Consider the following 21,459-nt stretch of genomic DNA (forward strand, 5'->3'; position numbering starts at 1 on the left):
TAGATCGATTCACAATGACATATCAGATATGTCTTGGCCATTTTCGACCTCTGTGTTCGGTGCATATGCGACCATCACGTCATATCGACCGAGCAATCAGAGCAACTGTCATTTTGACAGATCATGGTCCTGTGGTCTTACGAAAATGTCATGGGCGTCAGCTCTGAAGGACATTAGCTAGCGGAACGGATTGAATGATGACCAAACTATGAATTGGTCCTAAATGACGAATGATCAGTGTTATGGCGTTCTATCTGATTACGAGCATAAACGGACGGAAAATGGATGGGTAGCGCTTATCTCTCATCTTTGGTCTTTAGATTTGTTAGGGCTGGTTTAGGATAATGGATTGCGTTGTCCATAACTGGGGACCGGCGAATGAACTCGGGGGTAGTGCAAGGGTAAGCAGTCAATCCGACTCTATCTTGAAATCGTGAGAGTCCCTCCTTTACATTGAGTGTAGGATTGGACTGCATTGATACTATACCGCAAAACTGACGATGCATTAACAAAATACATGTATGTTGCATGGTTTATATAACCTTTTGTACTAATCACGGTTTGTTGCATCTTATGAAGATTTAAAAGATATACCCCGGCTACATTTAAAGGGGTATATAGACCGTGGTGTTATGGTTGAGTATAGGTTTTAATTTGCTAAACTTTAATTTGCTAAATTCATTTTGTGTGAAATTATGGTTGATAAAAATTAATTATTTGAAGTTGATACTCTAACGGGACCGCCACAGGCCTTTGAATATATGTAAGTGCCTGCCAGTGCGATAAGCCGAATATATCGCATTATTATCCATACACCTGAATGTAACACAAAAGTCCGTACAAAACCAGACCTATCACAAAAGCATCAGATTAAAAGGCCCATTTAAATATTAAGAAAAATTCACTGCCAATAATTGTACCGCAACTCACGAAATGCTTTAGATACTTTTAAAGTACATACTTGCTAGGCCTATGCTTTCTTATTATTTGTTGACAAAATGCTGTGCTATGATTTCAGCGATATACATGTGTGTGTACCAATAATGTTATCAAAATAGCTATTTGACACTGTTAGCCTGTGGCCTTTCTCTACAAAGATTATATGACTAGAACGCGAATGCTCCAAAAAACGTGTTTCATGAAATTTCAGGGAGGCCGAGTGTACGATTTGTTATTTTCCCTCATTTTGTGCAAAGAAGATAAGCCATGCGAATTTCTTAAACCGAACTTGTTCCTTTTTATTTTCACCTGCGCTCATCATCTGATTACAAAACGCGTTGTACATGTACACGACATTGTTCTCAAAACTGATGTAAGACCCTCGTAAAAATGCCCAGCGCTATTTTTTAACATGATTTAGGAAGTGCAAATTACTTAAAAAAACTTAAGCCGAAATATTACGCAACTTGAATAATGATTTATAGCTATAATTTGTATGTCAGCTGCGTTAAAGATTAATTTTGATAAATCCATAAGTAATGATGTTAATCAGTACGATTTTTTCACACAGATTCGCCGGCCGGCGCCGTTCACACACTGACTAAAGTATTCTTGTAACATTTTATAGCCACAAACAATGCCTTATCAAAAGAGTTAAGCGTATAAAAAATTTGAAATATATATTGATCACTGAAAATTTGCCTGACTTGTACCGTTCTTCTCACGACGGCAAACCAAGACATGGCGAAACTTACTTTTTCTTTGTCCCAAAAAATATGTAGCACGAAATATAACATTTAAAAATCTTTGTTGGTCGTCTGACCTTATGAGAGAACCTAAAAATGAACGTTGTGTTTTATTTTAAAAAATGCAAACGTCAAGGAAAATACTACGTTCCCACACCGGGAGTCGAACCCGGGCCTCCTGGGTGAAAGCCAGAAATCCTAACCGCTAGACCATATGGGAGGCGTTAGAAGTACTGCTTTAAACAGCCTTGTATTGATCTATTATTATGATGTATAATTATATTTTCAATGTCAGGTTTGGGGTTCCGCCTGCGTCGTCCCCCAGACTTGAAACACACTTCGTGGCATTCGAACGGCATAGTGTGTAAGTACTGTGAAATTCGTGGCATTGTCAGTGTTTCTGTCCCTTCTGTCAAGGCTATTTAATCCTATCCATGGTCTGGTGCATATTATCAAGGTACTACAGAAGAGGATTTTTTTCGAAATACACATTTGACTCGCGCAATAACCTTGCCGCAAATGTGTCTACATTCAGCAAGACTCCGCACGTCACCCACCCACACCCCCGCAGTCAAGAGTATTGTCGGTAATCTCAGTTTCTGGGAATTTCTTATAATCACTCTTCTCTGGCCTATTTAACTCAACCCAACAATGAAATCATTATTACATGTTCCCTTATTTCATACATATTTCAAAAGGTTTAAAGTGAAAGTCTGTGTTGTTAGTTAAAATATAATCCAATCCTTTCTTGCTTGATCTGTTGACTAATACAACACAAAGCAGTTCCGCGAAAGAAAGTCTGTTTGTTTTTGGTGGGGGCGGTACGGGATTTCGATAAAGGCCGTCCATTTCCCGCCATAATATTTGCCATCGAAATCGTGTTTGATTGTGAATGAAATTGAAATTTAATGTTCCGTTAATGAAAACTGGTCAGGAATTAGGATCATCCGGAAGTAGTAACATCCGGTTTGTAAATAGCTTATGTACAGGTCGTCCCAATTCTGTACTATGTGTGTAGTGCCGTCATCTTTATTTCCGCGTGCTGCCGCATTTTCGACAAAACACTTTAGTGGCAGTACTACATGTATCACCTTTTACCAAGAAAATCCACTTTTGAGATTTTAATAGCTTTCATTAGTACGGATTTAGTCGGTACTGCATAGCTAATTTTTGTAGCAGATCTAGACATTCAATATGATCATTTTCGCGAACCATGCTTATTTTCGACATTCCGGCTTTTACAGGTACAATAATTACACCGCAACTTTTTTTGACGAAGCAAAGCCAACAATTAAAATTCTGATAACAGCTTGGTCCAAGCTTAAAGTACAATATCACATTATGGTTTTCCATTCGCCACTGCTGTTTTCATCACGGATGTACAAATTCCATCATCCAATCCCAGCATTAAGCCACAAAATAATGATATACGTATTCATTACCTATTGAATAGATTCCCGTAGAGTTCTTGGAAGTCACGCCTTGTCCCCAAACATTCTAGTTCAGTGTCACACCTCAATATGATTCTAGTGCCATTTTTTGCTTTCAATATTCGATAGGTAAATATTATTGTCATGGACGTGGGGCCACAGTGATCATTGTTATTGGCATTTGGCGTATTATTATTTTGATATTGTGGAATTCGGTCTCAAATTTTTTTCTTCTTGAGGTCTCTTCGCACTGACATTGCGTGTTTACAACATATTTCATGGCCAATCCTTTCGTAAGAATGTAATTATTCTCGTATATACATGTATTCTAGTAATCCCATTTTCATCTGATTGAAAATACTTTCTCAGCATGGCGAAATACTATCCTTAGAAGTTCGACACTAAACGTGCAAATTTTGATTTTTCGAACTATGTAACAGGCAGGCCGACATTATTAATGCCAAAGTGTATATCAATACGTAATTCATTGTCATCAAATCTACCTTCATACTCTGAGTAAAACCTGCCGTTCTCCTCATAACCATAATGCCCCATATATTTCTAGTCCCCGATCGACCAAGCGCCAAAACTAAACAATAGTACAATCATGTAGTCATCGCATTGGTAAATATTGAAACTTTTCCATTTGAGATATTGCCAAAAGTCAAGCAAGCCGATTGAAAATGCTGGACTTGTCGTTCTTTCTGAGTGGCTATACCGTTAATGTCGTCATCGAACCCCAATTCGTGTGTATGAGAATCGGGACACACATCAAAGTAGAGTTTGTGGTTTGGATAATTACATGTACATGTTTCACGTGGCAGCGCATTAAAGATATGTACAAAATATCATTTTCGCACAGGCCTATCCCGGTTTGTTTTGGTCAACACCATTGTTTTGTCTCTCACAAAAATAAACACAACCATAACTTGAATGCATGTTTTGACTTGGGGGTATTACCATATAGTTCTTAACTTTTAGGAAAAAAACCATGACGTTTTCGCTGTTGGGTAAAACACTTTTTACTAAACGTTCTTGAAAACAAAAGAATAGGTCGGAACACGGGCTAAAAACTACAGGAGATAATTATTTGGGAATTTTTATTGTGGTTTTATGATTAAAGCCCCTGGAATTTTAAGCTGATCTTCCATTGCGATAAAGAATGGGAACTAATGAGCTAACACACGTCAGTGATGTCACCGGGATAGGCCTCTAAGCCGTTTCTAGGTGGGAGACGAAGTCAAGGTTATTTATCGAGAAAGCCTCGAGACTCTGCATGTGGTTTGGAACGGAGATTAAACATAAAAATGAACGCACTTTCAGCATGGTACCTGGGGGATCAAGGACAGTCTTAGTTTCGTCAGCTTAGTACACGACATAATTTAGTCCAAGAACAACTTGATCTTTTTATTTTGACATAAAAATCATTCAATCATATCACTTGAGTGGGTAAACTTCTACAGTCACTTGGATTCGTATTACGTAAAAATTAAAAAAAATAAATATTTGCCTTGATGAGCGCGACACTTGATACCATTAGATCTCTTACATGGTTTTGACGAATTTGTCGGACTAATTTCAATTTTTTTAAAGTATTCTCTCATGTTCTTGAAAGAACTAGGTTTCATCACAGTAAACATGAAAGTCATCTCTTGATGCTGAATGGATTAGTCAATAGGCGTTGACGCAGCGTGTTAAAGTGCCGACAGCAAAAGCCACCATTTACTTTGAAGAAAATTAAAGTTTCTGTTCAAAGTACAGATTCATCAAAGTCGTAAAAGGAACATCTTTCGCCTCGAAAGATTCAGTATATCAAGGAGAATGCCTGGCTTGACAAAGTGTGTTTCTTTTGATGTAACTGTCTATTCCGTAAACAAATTTAGACGGAGTCGACTCCAAGCCGTTTGATTTTCTTCTTAACTCATTGACGAATGTGGAGTTCATTGTTCGCTACGCTACATCAGCAGAGGTGTAATGGCCTTTAAGGACAACTCTCTTGATGGAGATTGTCAAGTGGTACGTAGCAACGAAGTATGTCTGATCGAAATGATTTACCTTCTTCTCATTACGAACAACAGATGAGCAGAGTGTTTTGACAAGTGCAACAGGGTAGATTAGTCCGTAGTTTGAAAGGTTGTTTCGGAATTCTTTAAACCTGTTGAGGTCTTTCAGAGGCTAAAAATACCTTTCTGGGTGCATCTTTGTGTCTGGCTTAAAATCCCTGATTTTGCAAAAGCTCCAAAACCTTTATTTTTGAGAATGTACTCCAGCAAACAACTGTTATTTTACTGGAATTCGATATCACTCATCATCTTTTTGGCGAAAGCAATTTTCCTAAGCGCGAAACAATCGGAACTAGTCGTACTTATACCTATAATTAGTTTCTATCGCAGGAAACGACAGCCCATTTAGTGTGTTAATTTGGGCCAGTTTCGCCCTAAGATAATATTCTAAGTGCAACCATTACATGTAGTATCGGGAAAAGCTAAGATGTAGATGTAGGCAATGCAATGGTCTTATGTGAGGTACTTATGTAAAGTTTTCTCTTTTCAGGGCGACAATACCTGGGCCCATGTCTCAGGGAAGAAGGTGGTCCTCGGAAACACCACTCTACTGAATCTCTCAGAAGTAGAACGATTAGCATTACAGAGGTTAGCCATAGCCAAACTACAGGCTATGAGCTTGGGGTGTGGAATTCTTATACCAAAAGGTAGGTTTGAACCCTAACTCTCATCTGACACGGGTGACATCGGTGCTATCTTCCATGACAGTTCTCATTCAGACGACAGAAGAGCTAGAGTTTTCTTCTTCGCGATTCAAGACGTGGACTACAACATTCTCTGAATGTACGCAAGTCAATGCGAGTCAAACCCAGTACAAGTGCCGCACGCAAATCTGGCACCTCCGACATTCAGTCTGTCAGCCAGACTTTCGAATGCGATATGGCGTCTCAGTGCGTCACACTTGATATAACTACACTAAAGGAGCAATACTTGAGTCGATTTATTTTCACAACGCTAGAAAAGTTTGACCAAATTTAAATGTTCATTGAACTTCACGCTTTTGCTTGAAAATCTGTTATGACTAGTTGCGCTTGCATAGAGTAATTGCGCGTGTACGCAAACCCTAAGGTTGATAAGTGCAGTCCCCAATCCCTTGACACAACTTTATTCCCTCTGCCAGATATATACATGTATCATTATGCAATCTGATGTGGCCAAATGTTGAAGACACATGAATGGGGTGTCCATGAGTCTGCCATCGCATTGATTGTATCATATATTTCAAATTCCCTACACGAATATGGTACATATCATATGCTAACTTGAACATTGGCACTAAAATTGCGGACCTTGCAGTGAGGACGAGCACAAACGCGGTCTGTTGAGTTGCATCTTCCGGTCGTAGCACTCATGATTTCTACCAGTTTTCGGGAAGCGCGTTGGCCCGCTGGCCAGGCCTTGCCAGTGCCCCTCTGCTTACGCTTTTTCCTAACAAAATACACGTCATACTTCCGAAGTGCAACTATGTCCTTGTAGATGCCCTTGGAGATTCTTTCATTTGCTTTTTACTGCAACATACTGTTGCTACCGTTGACGGAGATATATGGAATGCTAACCTAACTTCCCCTCTAAGTTATGAGGTCACTTGGTACCTAAGGTACCATGCGCTAGGTGCACGTAAATACAGGGTCACTGCCACTGTTGGTACCTGAGTGGTTATTGGTGTCTCAATTAACATGATAAGATAGGTAATGCTAAACTTGCAATCCATCTGTACAGCTTCCAGTAGCAAATATTTCATTAACCTTTCCGCTATTGAAAGCGCTATTCATTTCTCTCGTGCTTTCCGCGAAAAATGAAGAAATTGACTTTTCGGCGCCCCTGGAAAATTGAAAAAAATCATTACAATAGCCGTCGGCTCAGTTGCGCATGCACCAGCTGACACGTTTCGTAACCGCAGCCTGTGACCTCACCTCACCTTATAGCCGGCATTGCACCTCAAAGAAACCATATAATTGGTGTTAGCTGAGTTTCCGAGAAGGAAAACTCTTCCAGCACCAATTACCGCAAGGGTGATGACTCGAACTAATTATTTAACGAGAACTGAGCCATTGATTATAAACTTTGTGCATCTCAGCCCCACTGAGTCCAATTTCCTTCTTTATGACATTTTAAAGGGACTTTTGGATCTCGGAGCCATGTGTGTCAAGATGATCTCGGAGAGCATATGTCAGCTTTCTATGACCTTACCACAGTTGCTTATGTCATGCACAAAGTGTAAGTGACACCTCTAAAATCCAACTGGCCTGATACACCTGTTATATAATACGATAAAATGATATTGATAATAATGATGATAATAATACTAATAATACTATATGTACATGAATGAACAAAAAAAAGTAAATGTGGTGGAAATCTTTTATTATGCACGACACGCCGTGCCAATTTCCCCCATTGGATCTTTGAATACCTGGGCATGTTCAATATTGTACCTGCAGCGTACGTGCGAAGAAACACCATATGATATACTATTTGTGTTTTAGCGATGGCCGGGGTGCTTAATATTTCAGTCCCAGAAGGGAGCGAAAATAGTTAACAGGTGGTCGAATTTACGAAAATAAAACTTAATGCTGCGTAGTTACGCATTAGGAGGTGATGGATCACGTGGGGCTATATTTATCGGTAGTGTTTTAGGCTCTTAAATATGCTCCTTGATTCCACTCGAGAGGGATCTAGTGCCCAAAAAAGACGGCAGTCGTTTCGCTACTTGACCCTAAGTATACCGAGTAAACATGGTATGTGATGTCTCGGCCCTTGATGAACTCCCTGGCATCGCAAGAACTAAAAGTGGAATAATTGTCGGACAATTCGCTTGGCTAGGCCCTTACCCACTCGAGACGGATCGATATGCTCAAAATAGGCAGTCGTCTAGCTACTAGGGTCTAAATACAGCACGAAGTATGTTACGGCCTTCGACAAAATATCCAAAATAAACCCTGAACGAACCCTTTTCTTACCACTAATCCGCTATATTATTGGGTTTTTCCTTCTTTTTTTGTTTAGATGGTTCGCCAACCAAACGCCATAAAAGGACTGCCTTTTCTCTGAAGAGGGTCCGATCCAATTCAGGGAATCTTACGGGACTCTTAGACAACTTAGCTAAGACAAAGGAGAAGGAATCAAAAGGTTTGTAAAATTAACTCTTTAAATGCCTACGGCGTTCATTCAAAATTTATAATTTATGAGTTGTAACTGAATGAAAAAAATCAAATTGCGTACAAACGCACGAGATATTGACCTTTTACGTATTTTTTTTAAATATGTGAAATCAAGGTAGAAGTCTTTGTTATTTTTTTCCACAGGATCTGCTCAGGCTGGTCGCTGATTTTTAAAGATTAAACAAATTTACTGGAGTTCTTGGAAATATCATAAATGTGTTTGGGGATCAAAGCATGTCAACTCTTGTCAGAAGTAAGTTGACGAGATGTTGGCCTAATCAGTTAACTAGTATAAATGCCACTAATGTGACTGTACATACACTTGAGTAATATTTGGCAATATGTTTAACTTTTTTTAACCACGATGGCCTTTTTGACCTTATGTCCAAAAACCCACAATCATGAGGTTCACAACATTATTTTGTAAAAACAATTTTTTTTGTAATAAAGAGCGCTCCTTGTATTAAAAACATAACAGGGTGTGGATGAACATGTATGCTGACGTAATAATTGGAATAAACATTTAAAACGAACAAATAGAGGATGAGAACCACTTCCATATCACCTGTCGTGAACTGCCACACTTAGTTTAGATTTGATTCAGATTTAGTTTAATCGCTGAATTACAGCCACGTCCGCGGCGAAATCAAAGTAGGTGAGAACCTCAAACATAGGATTTGATGGGGTGGAAAGGTCTGTTTTTGTTAGTTTTTCCAAACGATTTGTAAATTATTTCACTTGATTGTACCGATATAATGAATCATTGACATGAATTTAGTTTAATGAATTGGTCGTCTACTATTCATAACATTATTTAGCAGCCGACAAGGTATTTATTAAAGTGCAAAAAGTGTGAATAATGTACAATGAACGCCGCCAAGAATGCCTTTGATAAAAATTTGAAAAAAAATTGACAAAAATGTTCCAGACTTTTTTTTGAAAGTTCTAAACATTTATTGAACTAACAATGATGTAACTCTGATTTCATTCTTGCTCTCCGCGCTTTTTCGAACTCGAAAATAATGCGCAGCATTCACCATTTGTTCCCTGGATGCGCTTTGTTATGACTTTACCTTCTTTTTTCAGAATCAACCCATGGCCTCGTATTTGGCATCCCGTTGTCAAGGTGTCTTGCCAATGACCTTGACCACAGACGACGAAGGTCATTCTCGCTCCAGGAACGAAAGGACAGCCTTGACCTATCAAATAAGAACAGAGGTGCAAGGTATGCAAATGAAAATCTCATGTGACCTTTGGCAGGTTACGCTAATTCTATTGTAACGTCTATTGTCTGAGATCAAAACTCATAATTTAAAGTACAGTTTCTGGGGTCTATACCAGGGCATGCAAAACACGATTCACAGAAATGAAAGAATTTGGTCGTCTGCTTATACCAAGAATAAATGAATATTTACTCCTGCAAATACAATGTAACCACTCTTACAAATTACATTTACCACTATCGGTCCCACTACCGAGAAGAGCAAATTCAATTGCAGATAAAAATGAAGAATTTAACGATTTCCCAATGATGCAAATATATATCCACAAATGTAACGGATCACTGTCGGCATTGATCTGAGATGGCCTTTCAGAACATTTTCCATTACACTATCTTTCATACAAACTTTCTTCCTTTTCGTGCGTGACTGCTGATCCCAATCCTGACAGTAACACTGATGACAACTCGAAAGGTCTTTTTTCGAATCTGCAGTGCCGCTTTGTCTAAACAACGCCATATCACTAACCATTTGGTTGAGGCTTGTTTTATGATGTCAGGGCGCAACATAACCTTATCGCGAAGTGTGCTACGGGACATAATTGAATTACTCTCAGGTGTCAAGCCAGTCAGTACCTTAACATTTCTTCTCTACCAAGTCATGATGTTTCCCTCGTGCGAGCGACACGTCTTTTCTACATAACTCGCCAGAGACGTACTTGAAATGGCATTCTGAAAAAATCGAAGTTGCCATTCACGCGATAGATGATGTTGGAGTTGTGTGTCAGATCGGGGTTATCATGCTGTGACATTTTCAAGGGAAAAAAATGCCTCCAAAGTATAATGGCGTAAGCATTATTACATGGGGTAAAAAGGAAATTATGTGACAGAAATAGCTCACCGCAGACCAAGTTTTGATCCCTGAACGAAAAGTGACATCTTGTATTTCTTTGTGAAAAGACTACTCTTTGCGAAACTTCGAGATCAAGGTTTAAATTTGAAAAGAGGAATTGATGAAATTTGTATCAGGTTGCATCTTTTCCTCAAATGTCACTTTGCTTAATATGGTTCAAATATTTTAAGTCCTTAAGAAAGACAATCAAAGCACTTTCTATTCGTTGAATGCTTATTTGGTCTTTGCGATCTCATCACCAGCATTCTTAAATTATAACGCTTGTGTTTTTCCAAGTAATAGCCAGGCACCACCGCGATGCAACTCTGAACGGACTGTAGTCTCACCAGGCCATCCGCCATCAACTCTGAACGGACTGTAGTCTCACCAGGCCATCCGCCATATTTTATCGCGGACTTCCATACACTCGCCGCAGAAGTCCGTGATTATATTCGTTACAACCCATGTCCTCACATTATCCAAACGTTTTATTGTTGTTTCAGAAAATCCAGCAGTTCATCCATCAGCTCAACAGATAACCTCAGTCCGCACCTTGATAGGGTAAGTCAAGAGAATGCAAAAACACGGAGGACAAGCGCGTTACAAGCGTACCATGCTATACAGACAGAAATAACAGTCCAGTGGTTACGCTCTTTGTTATTAAGGGGGAACAAGTAAACATTCTAATGCAGCTGGTGTATAGTCGATATGAAAACGTGCACGAAGTGGTATTGAAATGCATGTTCCATTTTTCAGGGGCCAATGTGTAATTGCGACTCCTTACCCCGCCGAGATAAACCCATGTGCCATGACCAGACGTCAGCGAGTACTAGTCTTATAGATGCCTTATCCCTTCACTCCACGTCGTCAGTATCTAGGAGAGAGGACGCCAAGTCAACTATTGACCGTAGGAAAAGTTTGCTACCGTCAGTACCCCAGGTTCCAAACGTGGTCAACACGTGTTGTAAACATTTAGAAACTTATGGTAAGTTATCAACGAATGTCGCAATTTAACGGCAGTTGATGTATTCATCCCCATTTGTCAAATCCACCGCCAACTTTTTGTGCCCTGGTAGAAAAACGCAACAGTATTTACATTGCTGTGTACATCTGTGTGCATCTATGTGCATCTCCGTCAAATTTCTACTCGGTGGGTCAGCTGAAAACCAATGGAACCAAGATGGCGTACGGCCGACGAAGTCGATGGATTACAACAGTAAACATGGCAAAGCCATGTAGCTATGCGTGAATCAATGCCTCAAAAGTAGTTTACGTTCAGTTTCACCATTCAAATAGTCTACTAAAAATTTTTTAAATATTAGTTGATGTTGTTAAATCTATATAGTGAGGCTATTGCTACACCAACCCAAATCATCGAAATCTTACGCGTGTTTTTTCTGTCAATTTACAGGTCTACAGACTCTGGGTATATTCAGAATAGGTAGTAGTAAAAAGAGGATAAAACAGGTAGGGCCAACCACGTATTTTTTAGGTACGGCAATATCTCAAGTCCATTTAGGCCAACCCGCTGTCATATTAAATCGGTCCTTCAATCGAGACCGTGCAGTAAGGATAAAATGGACTATAATTCAATTGCATTTGTATAATGGCTCTGATTGTTCGTTGATTCAAGTTTGCCCGTGGCAAGATTAAAATACAGCGCTATATGGTGTTTACGAAACTGTAATTGCAGCTTCTTCAAATTTTGATTCGTCATGTAGAAGACAGCATCGCTTCGGGCAATTTCTATAGTGTTCCAAGGTCAAATTGACGGCGAGCCGTTCGATGGAGGTTGAAGTGAGGGCAGCTCTGCCTTGGCAAAATCTCCTTGAGTTCAAAATACATGTAGTTAAAGATGGCGTATATCTTAATAGTCTTTCAATTCGAGGACATTCATGTAAATGGCAAAGAGTAGATATTCTTTGGGGTTTCGTATTGTCTAAGGATGATGACCCCCAATTTATCTTCAAATACATCGCATACTTTCTTGTATTCCAGTTGCGCGAAGAATTTGACACTGGTAAAGAAGTGAAGTTAAACGAAGAACACAATCCTCACGACGTTGGTGCTTTATTGAAAGAATTCTACAGGGACTTACCCGAACCCTTACTCACACGGGAGCTCTACTCGGCTTTTATAGCAACGAGGAGTAAGTCTTCATGACCAGTGTTTTTCAGCATTTTGTTCCTAAAGGATCCTACGTTACTATTCACTTAACAGTTCTCTGCTGCTTCCCAATGTCAGTTACATGTAATTTATTATACACCTCCCAGTCAGCCATTGTTGTTCTTTTCTTCTTCTTCTTCCTCCTCTTCTTTTTAAACTTTGTTGGAACCACGTTTAGATTACCGAGATAGGGAAGTGCAATGTGCTACAAATGTTAATAGCTAGCCTAAGTAATACTAGCAATGTCACTCATGTTTTGCTCCTTGGTGGATTGAGGCAGGTATTCCAGTCTCTGATCTCTGATATTTGGGATCAAATTAAATGCAACCAAACAAACCCTTTTAGTCTACCTGGTTATATGAAAAAACTCTTTACTTGCAGAATTAAAGGATAAGCACCAGCAGATCACCGCCTTGCAACTCCTGGTTGGCTTACTCCCAGTGCCGAATAGGGACACATTGTGGTCCCTGCTCAAGTTTCTCCATAAAGTCGCCGAACATTCCACAGACACTACGGATGAACAAGGCCACGTGGTAAGTTCTTCAGTCTCCCAAAGCCCTCATTTCATGGCTAACCAACAGCAATTGCCACTGCAAATCTTTCTTTGTTGCTTGTATTTTGTCTTCTTGTTATCAGAAAGGTACGCCCGTTGGATGTCCAGCAATCCTTTCACACTCTTACATGTAAGAATATGTCTGAGCTTTTGAAAAACTTTTGAAGTTTTTCATGATCAGCCAACACAAATATGCACCCTGGAGGGCGTTTTTGGTAGAAAAACCTTTATTGGATCAAATTTGACTTTGATTGTTTGAAAACTTGATCAGTTTCCCCGACTAAAGTTTCAATGATTTGCTATCACCAACTTAGGTTAAATTTCCATTGCAGTTATCGGGCAATAAAATGGACGCTCACAACCTTGCCACCTTATTCGGCCCGAATATTCTCCACAAGGTGAAAGGCGGCGCAGGACAGGAGTTCCAAGTCGAGAGTTTGGACAGGGCAGAGGAGAGAAAGGAGATCATTGAGATCGTCAGAGATATGATCATGTTCAATACGAAGCTCTATGAGGTAGGTACAGACGGCGTTTCCACCATCCTGGCTATTATTTTGAGTCTGGCCATTTATTTTTGACTACCTGGTTTAGACGAACAATTCAAAACGTGATTTGTTTCTTCAATAAGTCGACTGCCCTGGCGAGAGTATACCTATTACACTAGTCTTTTTCTAGAAGGGAAAAGTCCATTTACAATGCACTATGTTTGTTATATGGAGCTAGCAAGTTCACATCCTAATGTCGCCGAAAAGAACCTGTTCGCTTCCGAGGACGAGTGTACTTGACCACCCTTTAATGTCAATAAAAATGGTAAATGGACTCTTCCCTGCCATAGAACACTTGTACCATTCAAATCACTTAGTGAAAAAGCATTGACCTGATCAGCACCTTTTCTATCCACTGATGACTGCCTTACGTCATTTAATGGTGTCTTCTTATTCGCCCTCTCAGTGGTGAGACAACCAGGTCCAGATCTAGGTGATATCAAAGAGCCTTACCATGCTCACAGTTCGTCAGTATAACATGGCTAAGAATACGATCTGAACTAGCGCGGCGCCCCCGCCTCTTCAAGCTCGTTTAAACATAGCATAAATGTCTCGAAGACACCAAATGCTTAATGGGTACTCCTAATAATGACAACAACATGCTTGACATCCCCCATCCATAACCTCCTCGCGCGATACCTCATCGCTTCATTTGACTCCACTTAGGGGGAAAAATTAGATTTTATTCCATCTTTATTGAAAGTGACAGCGTAACATGGCACCTTGGCCAATGATGTGAGCTGTATAGTAACAGGATCAATGGAGGAGTAATGAAGAATAAATTCGGTTACTTTGTGTGCTAAAAGCAACTTAGTTGTAGCTAGTTGCTGTGATGGGTAAACAAGCTAAAGAGGTTAGGGGCCGTTCAGTAAATGGTTTTTGCTTATACGTCTTATACCGTTTGCGTCTTCATCACAAGAATCTCAAGTAATAATACGCTTCAGAAATGGTTGCAGTTTGTTTAACCTTTGCTTATATAGGGTTCGTTATGTGTGTTCCTAAAAGCGTCTTTTATTCCTTAATCTAACCTCGAACTCCATACCACAAATATTTTGACTATAGTCAAAATATTTGTCAGATATTTCCTCTATGGAGATATTTCGTCAAAATGCTCAGAATGACCTTCAGAATCTGGACGCGAAAAATCTTCTGTTCGCTATTTTTACTACATGTAGGCCTATGTCTTGCTGTTGCATGGTCTTCCGTCGCCAGTATCACCCTCAGTGCACCGAAAGGCCAAGGACTTCCACTTGCTAAAAATGTGTAGATTCGTTCATAAAAGGTGCAGACAGAGTCGAAGAATGCATCATATATGACGAGGATTCGTTCATAAAACATGTTTATGAAGTCTAGAAATCAGGAAGCAAGGAGTAAGGGGAGGAAAGAATGTTGTTGCGCCTACATGTTACAATTTCTAAGTCTAGACGAGCAAATTAGTCCTTCATTGCTATACCGCTGTAGGGTGGTTGTAATGTGGCCATTAGTCTTACGCGTGCAAGTACATGTAGGTATAAGATTTATGTTTACTGTCCAAGAATGTCAGTGCCTTGTGAGTTTGAGGAACGAACAGCAAGGAATGCATTGAGCGAGCGTGATGGCTTTACCTGGCTCAAATGATATACCATTGGCTGAAAGAGTTACAGTTCTCAACATCACTGTGCACAGGGATACACTGCTACACTGCCGGGAGAAGAGTCCATTGATCATAGTCTTTGTTATGCAGGGTTTGACAGGACCACCCGGACGTCTCGGCGGTATATACATGTACATGTACAGTATATACATTGGGGGCATTGAAATGAGCACTTCTTCACCCTAAATAACAAAGAGTATGGCCAATGGACTGTTCTTCGTGTCGTTTCTTGCTGTGGCTCGCTTGTCAGCAGTTTACCAGTCAAATACGGCAACAATCCCCAGGGATCCTTGCTAGTGACTGTATACATATACCAATATGCACTCGTTATTCGTTTGCACTGGACAATGCATGGAAATATCATGCTTGGCTGATCGAGTTTCGAATCATTGTTTTTTGATGATAAAAAGTCTTTGAACCATTTTTCTTCTGCCAATCTCGTCCATTATAGTAATCCATAGGAGTGAGGATGATGAGCAGATGCATAGTTAAATATTTCACTTCTGCGTAACTCTTTAAAACAGGCGAACCAATCAGCTGATAGCTATACAATGGGGAATAGGGTTAGCGTGACTGTCTGATCTATCTATCATCATAGCCAGTTAGAAAATAGCAAGAAAAACTTTGTACTTCCAGAGGCACGCAACGCGACGACTTCTGGTTAAGGTGGCATGCCATGACCAAAGAAGCGATTTCTGTCGCTGCGACCTGCGACGTAGCCATGACAACATGTTGATTGATTGCGGTTCAACCAATCGACGGCGGTTTCCAAATTACAATCGGACCAAAAAACGTATTTCTTCAAGTAGTATGTTTTTGCTACGGCGCAGGTCGCACGTATAGAAATCGCTCGTCACGTAAGCGCTTGCCGGCCGATAATTCGGTGGATGAAAGCAGTTTCGATAGGCCGTGACCTACATGAATGTTGAAACCATCGCCTGATATTATTCTGCTCAGTGTATCGTAAATGTATCACTTCCAGTTTATGTTGGCTTCATGTAGAAAAGACGGCCCAGAGCTGGCTACATGATATACGTTGAAATAACCTTGGGCTTCAAATTCCCTCCTACGTATTGGCTCGTAATATATTGGAACACTGCTAACAGGAACAGCAATAAATTCACTTTTTGCTTAAAAATAGAACAAGAAAATCCTCTTATTCATCTAAACAATGTGTGTATGTATGCGAATACTGTAGGTAAAAGTTATGCATTCGGGGCTTATTCATGCGACGTCGAGTACAAACACTAGCTTGCATTAAGAGAAATCGCTAAAACTAATAGACTAAAAATAAAACTTTGAAATCAGGAAATAGCATATCAATAAGCGGAAACCAAAATATGATTACCTTGGGGTAGTTATTGGGAGAGAGCGTGTCCTTGATTTAGGCGAAATGGCAATATAAACAGCACACGAAAGTCGTTGCTGCTGTGCGCCCTCTCTGTACTGCGCACAAATACATGTACGTTAACATGGGCTCTTTCTTATTTAAAAAAAACTGATTTGTTCAGTTGTAATTTTTTATAAAATATTGAGGTCCCAATATTGAGTCCGGTAAAAAGCTTAAAAGAGCTCTCCAGATCCCATGGCACAAAATTGACGCATTCGCCCAAAGAGGTTGTTGTTGTTGTCAACCAAGACTAACTCCACGCCAACCGGGTTGCGGGTTAAATGTAGCGGCGTGAACACTTCGTTAGAGATCACTATCGTTATACTAGATGATGAAAATATGTCTTTATCATTACAGGTTCCTAGTGACCTCCATGATGATGTGCTGAAGGCGCTCGTCGAAAACAATCCGGACGGTCTTGACTTCCTCTTGAAAAGGAAATGCGACGACATGCAAATTACGTGAGTAACTAATATGCAAAAGATATTTATCGAATTCAGTAGTAACTCAGATAACGGCAAATAAATCCGTGAAAATGGTAAATAGAAAATGATGCAAAATTTTGGTCAAAGGAAAACGGCATGGACCCAAGTCTTGGTACGGGTTAAGATTAAGCCATACCTATAATTTCCAAAGAAACCTTAGATATGGTCTATTCTGCCTTAAGTCAAAACGGCCATCATCAAACTAACAGCAAAAACATCAACGGACTTTGAAATAATTCATTTTTAAAAGTTATGTAGTTGAAATTATGATTTAACCATTGAGAAGCACTGACAAGAATGTCGTTGTTCTTGACAACTGATTCACTACGTTTAAAATCATACATAATTCTGTCTCTTTACAGTATTGAAATCGAACCTGATACGTCTAGTGGCGTATACGATGAATGCGATTCGCCACCACTAACAGCCTCCCCGGCGCCGAAACGCGAGGGCAACAAAATCCGAACACTCAGCGACGCAATTTCCATGATCCACCATCACAAGCCTCTTCGGTCGACCTGCAGCGACGCCGTGGTCCAAGCGCAGAAATCGCGACCGCGCGACTACCTGACTGTCCCTTCGCGGAATAACTACAGGCGCAGTATGCCTGACCCTAGTGTACTAGTGACACAGAACTACTCTGGGTCGGACAACCTACCCACTCGATCTGCCTCGGAGAAAGCTCCGAGTAATAAATCGTTGGTTTCGTCTTCAAGTATCGTAAGAACTAATTCCAGCCCGGTTGTGCTGCGCCGGCAACAACAACAACAACGGAAACAAGCAAATCTGACTGTCGAAACCAGTAACCTGGATGATGACATGACGACGTGTGGTTACGGTAGTCGATCGCCATTGCGTGGATCTTCGAACAGTGTATGTTATCCGCAGAGCCCGACAAAGTCTGCTTTGGCTTCGGGGTCGAGTGGGTCCCTTCAACGTAACATGCAGAGATGGTCACTTGCAACGCCGCCTAGTAGCGGTTCAACGACCCCACAATCTCCCCGTGTTTTAAGTCCGGATCACAAAGCTACATCCTCAACGCAGAGGCCTTTGGGATTTTTCCCAGCAGGGAATGTAACTGATGCGCGTGCGCAGAGTGCAAGTTTGGGAAGAAAAAGTGCCTCACCGGAATGGCAACAAGACGAATGGCAGCAGTGGGAAAATAGTTCGTCAAAACGGCCCGTGCCAGAAAAGTCGATTGAGCAGGAGACGCTGGTGTGATGAGATCATATCATATGTTGTGTCACGTGATTTGGGTATTCTTTTTTGGACAAAGCATTTCGACGGCATTACTGTGTGTTCCAAAAACGATGCCTGACTTGTAAATATGTTTAAAACTATCGGGAGACATTTTTGTCTCGTAATCTCAGGAAACACTCAACATTATCTTACACTAAAAGACTAGTGCACCAACTGTATTCTTCTTATCATTTTGATTGGTAATTTCTCCTCTTGACGCCATCATTATAATACTTTACTCTGCGGCAAAATAAGGATACTTGCTTGGTAACTATGTAGTACGAAATATCCAGGACTAAGTGGGGGTACAATGCGTCATATGTCAAGCTATGGTTTGCCAGAGCGGCGTACTTTCGAAGGAAATCGCCTTCGGTACCATCTGCGAGTCGGGCGTAGCATGTACATCGCCGCGCCATCTCTTGCATGGGGCGCCTCAATTGGGGCGTTGGTGCCTTGGCGCGGATGCGCAGAAGTTGCTGATCATTCAGGTTGTTTGCTGGTGCAGGAGGAACTCGATTAAAAAACACTATATTCAGGATTGAGGGTCAAGCAGCTGCAGAGCGTAAAATCTTGTAATTCAATGTATAACGTTGATGTGTTTTACTAAATTTTATTGTCGATTGCAGATTTTGATGTGCTAGGTCTTACTACAAACATGTGCTGTTTAGTTTTCTAGGTTTCATGGAAGTATGAACTGTGTTTGACGAATGGATTGGTTTACCCCAGTTGTGTGGGCCAAGTGCAGAAAGAGGACACCAGACGTATACGTCACGGCTATAACGCCGTTCGTACATCAGTTATTCTGTACATGTACGTGACTGCAAGTATAGATCCGGCCATACTTGATGACTGGAATGTACATGTAACATGTACATTTGCTATGGGTATTTGCACTCAGTGTGTCCTTCTTGGGGTAAAAGGACCGGTGCACATTATCAAAATACACTTTTATAACACACTGTAGTACACTGGCCATCCCGTGAATGGTCACACTTTCAGTGGTTTGGCTTATACATGTAGATAACGCAAAGCATAATCATAAAATAGTTCAGAATATAAATGTTATTATGACGTGTACATATCTATACAGTGTATGGTGTACGATATTTCTTAAGAGGCTGCATTTATTGTCCAGCATAAACGCCAAACGTGCTTTAAGTATTAGCTATTTCAGATTGTAAATATGTTGTATTTTCACAAAAGACTTTCTGTCACGTAAATCAGTGTATAAAAATGATTATATCAAGTGTTTGTCAGCGCAGATGCTTTGGCAAAGCACAACTTCTGCCTATATTCACCACTGTATGGACGGCAGCAGCGTTGTGGTAGAGTTGGTGATTGCCTTGTAACTTGTCTAGTTGGTTATACCAAGAATTTTAATACTTGGTATAACCTTCTTTCTTCCATGCTTCGTCGTTCGTAGGGTTTGCCAAAACTGCCTATTATCATTGCTTGCCAATTCTCTCGTTTTTGTCTCGTGTGTTTTGGTTATGATTGCGATTTATGGGCGTGTTTCGAGGTAATGTCGAGATATAAGTTACATTTCTTCTCTTTAGAGGGCGTTAAATGCTATACAATTCCAAACTGTGCAGAGTTTGGAAGATGTCTGGGTGCATTTTTTATGCTTTTCCCGATCCGCCGTCTGTACAATATGAACACGGTAAACTACGTCTCGAGACACTCCTTGTTTATGTTCAGTGTGAATGCCGGGTGAATGAGAACGATAAGACTGGGTGGGTGTAATCGCGTTGTGCAATGTATCGTTTTGAGTGTGTGTCAGCAGATCCGACCTAGAATGTATGAGGCGTTTTGCACCCCTTTTCAATTTGCTTTAGCCATGGTTTTCTGCCTTGATCGATTCACAGGCCGTTCCCAAACTCCCTCGCTCGAGATTGTGTCGGTATCGGGAGAATGATGATGTTGCTTGCATCCTAAAGCCTGTCCATCTCCGAATGGCGGCCAGCCCGTCATCCATCAGACCGATGGAATTCACGACTGGCACAGTGTGATTGTGGTGTGTCCGTTGCGGAGTGCAATTTCACATAAGCCTGCAACAGCCTGATATGTGTGTTTGGCTCTGTTGTAACCAGAACGGAAGGAGAATGAAAGTATAGGCTAATAAAAACAGAGTAAAATATGTTCAGTAAATTGGAAAATTGTGGTCGAGTGAGAGACGGAATCTTTTAAATGTGTTCTCGGCCCCATGTGTGTGTTGACATCAACTGGCGCGTGGTTCTGTACTCTAACTCCCACGCTGGAGTGTTTGAATGAAAGGAGCTCGCGGTGATCATGGGTGAATGTGGGAAAGTAACAGGCTAATATTGTCCACCTATAAAAATCATCGTATAACGAGAAATTACGTAATAATGCATTCTACTTATCAATTTACTGACGATGGATACATTTAAGCCAGCATTTCAAAGAAATCGCCAGCACGATAATGAGTGCCTTTATTCACGTGACATGATGCGAGTCCACCTGATTATTTCGGCGTCAGCGGAACACAATAAAATCGGGATATGACCATTAAACTGATAAGGGGGGTCGGCAGGCTGATCTGGCGCCCCTAATAAACATTTCCCGATTGTATCATGTCCGCTAATGAAGTGGAACCAACCGGACGACTGACTATGCGTGTTCTGTTAATTGAATTACCGCACTGATAAATATCTGATAGAAGAGAAATTATCATTGCAGGCGATGTGCATTGCTTACATATTTTATTTTCTGTATTTAATAGTGGGTTGCCCTTGTACCTAAGTAGAATACTCTTAATATGTTAACATGTTTAACAAGGCACTACGACATTTGGCAACTACGTGTATATTATGAATAAACATGGACAATGTATGTGAAGTGTACATTGGTAAAGTTGATCAAGACATAATTATTGTTAAAGATATTTAATGCTGGAATAAAATTTTATATATACATTAATCACGTTTGTTTTTAATTCAATTCAAGAAGGAAATACCTCGCAACGAAGTGGTACGCTGGG

General features: G+C 40.5%; 1 protein-coding gene and 1 non-coding gene across 3 annotated transcripts in view; one reads left to right on the forward strand and one right to left on the reverse strand.

The window, feature by feature from the left end:
• Window positions 1–21,388, forward strand: part of LOC135493386 (rho GTPase-activating protein 6-like) — a 55,406-nt gene extending 34,018 nt beyond the window's left edge. For both annotated transcript variants that reach the window (XM_064780708.1, XM_064780706.1), the window contains 11 exons: window positions 5,669–5,825; window positions 8,185–8,307; window positions 9,426–9,564; window positions 10,954–11,011; window positions 11,207–11,435; window positions 11,862–11,917; window positions 12,449–12,599; window positions 12,998–13,149; window positions 13,502–13,684; window positions 17,095–17,198; window positions 17,585–21,388. In XM_064780708.1, coding sequence (XP_064636778.1) covers window positions 5,669–5,825; window positions 8,185–8,307; window positions 9,426–9,564; window positions 10,954–11,011; window positions 11,207–11,435; window positions 11,862–11,917; window positions 12,449–12,599; window positions 12,998–13,149; window positions 13,502–13,684; window positions 17,095–17,198; window positions 17,585–18,443 — 2,211 coding nt within the window. In that variant the 3' untranslated portion in view covers window positions 18,444–21,388. The remainder of the gene's footprint in view (window positions 1–5,668; window positions 5,826–8,184; window positions 8,308–9,425; window positions 9,565–10,953; window positions 11,012–11,206; window positions 11,436–11,861; window positions 11,918–12,448; window positions 12,600–12,997; window positions 13,150–13,501; window positions 13,685–17,094; window positions 17,199–17,584) is intronic.
• On the reverse strand, window positions 1,834–1,905 carry Trnae-uuc (transfer RNA glutamic acid (anticodon UUC)). The gene has a single exon. It is a non-coding gene; the product is annotated as a tRNA-Glu (tRNA).
• Window positions 21,389–21,459: the final 71 nt, after the last annotated feature.

This window comes from Lineus longissimus, chromosome 9, assembly GCF_910592395.1.
Source record: "Lineus longissimus chromosome 9, tnLinLong1.2, whole genome shotgun sequence".
NCBI classification, from domain to species: Eukaryota; Metazoa; Nemertea; class Pilidiophora; order Heteronemertea; family Lineidae; genus Lineus; species Lineus longissimus.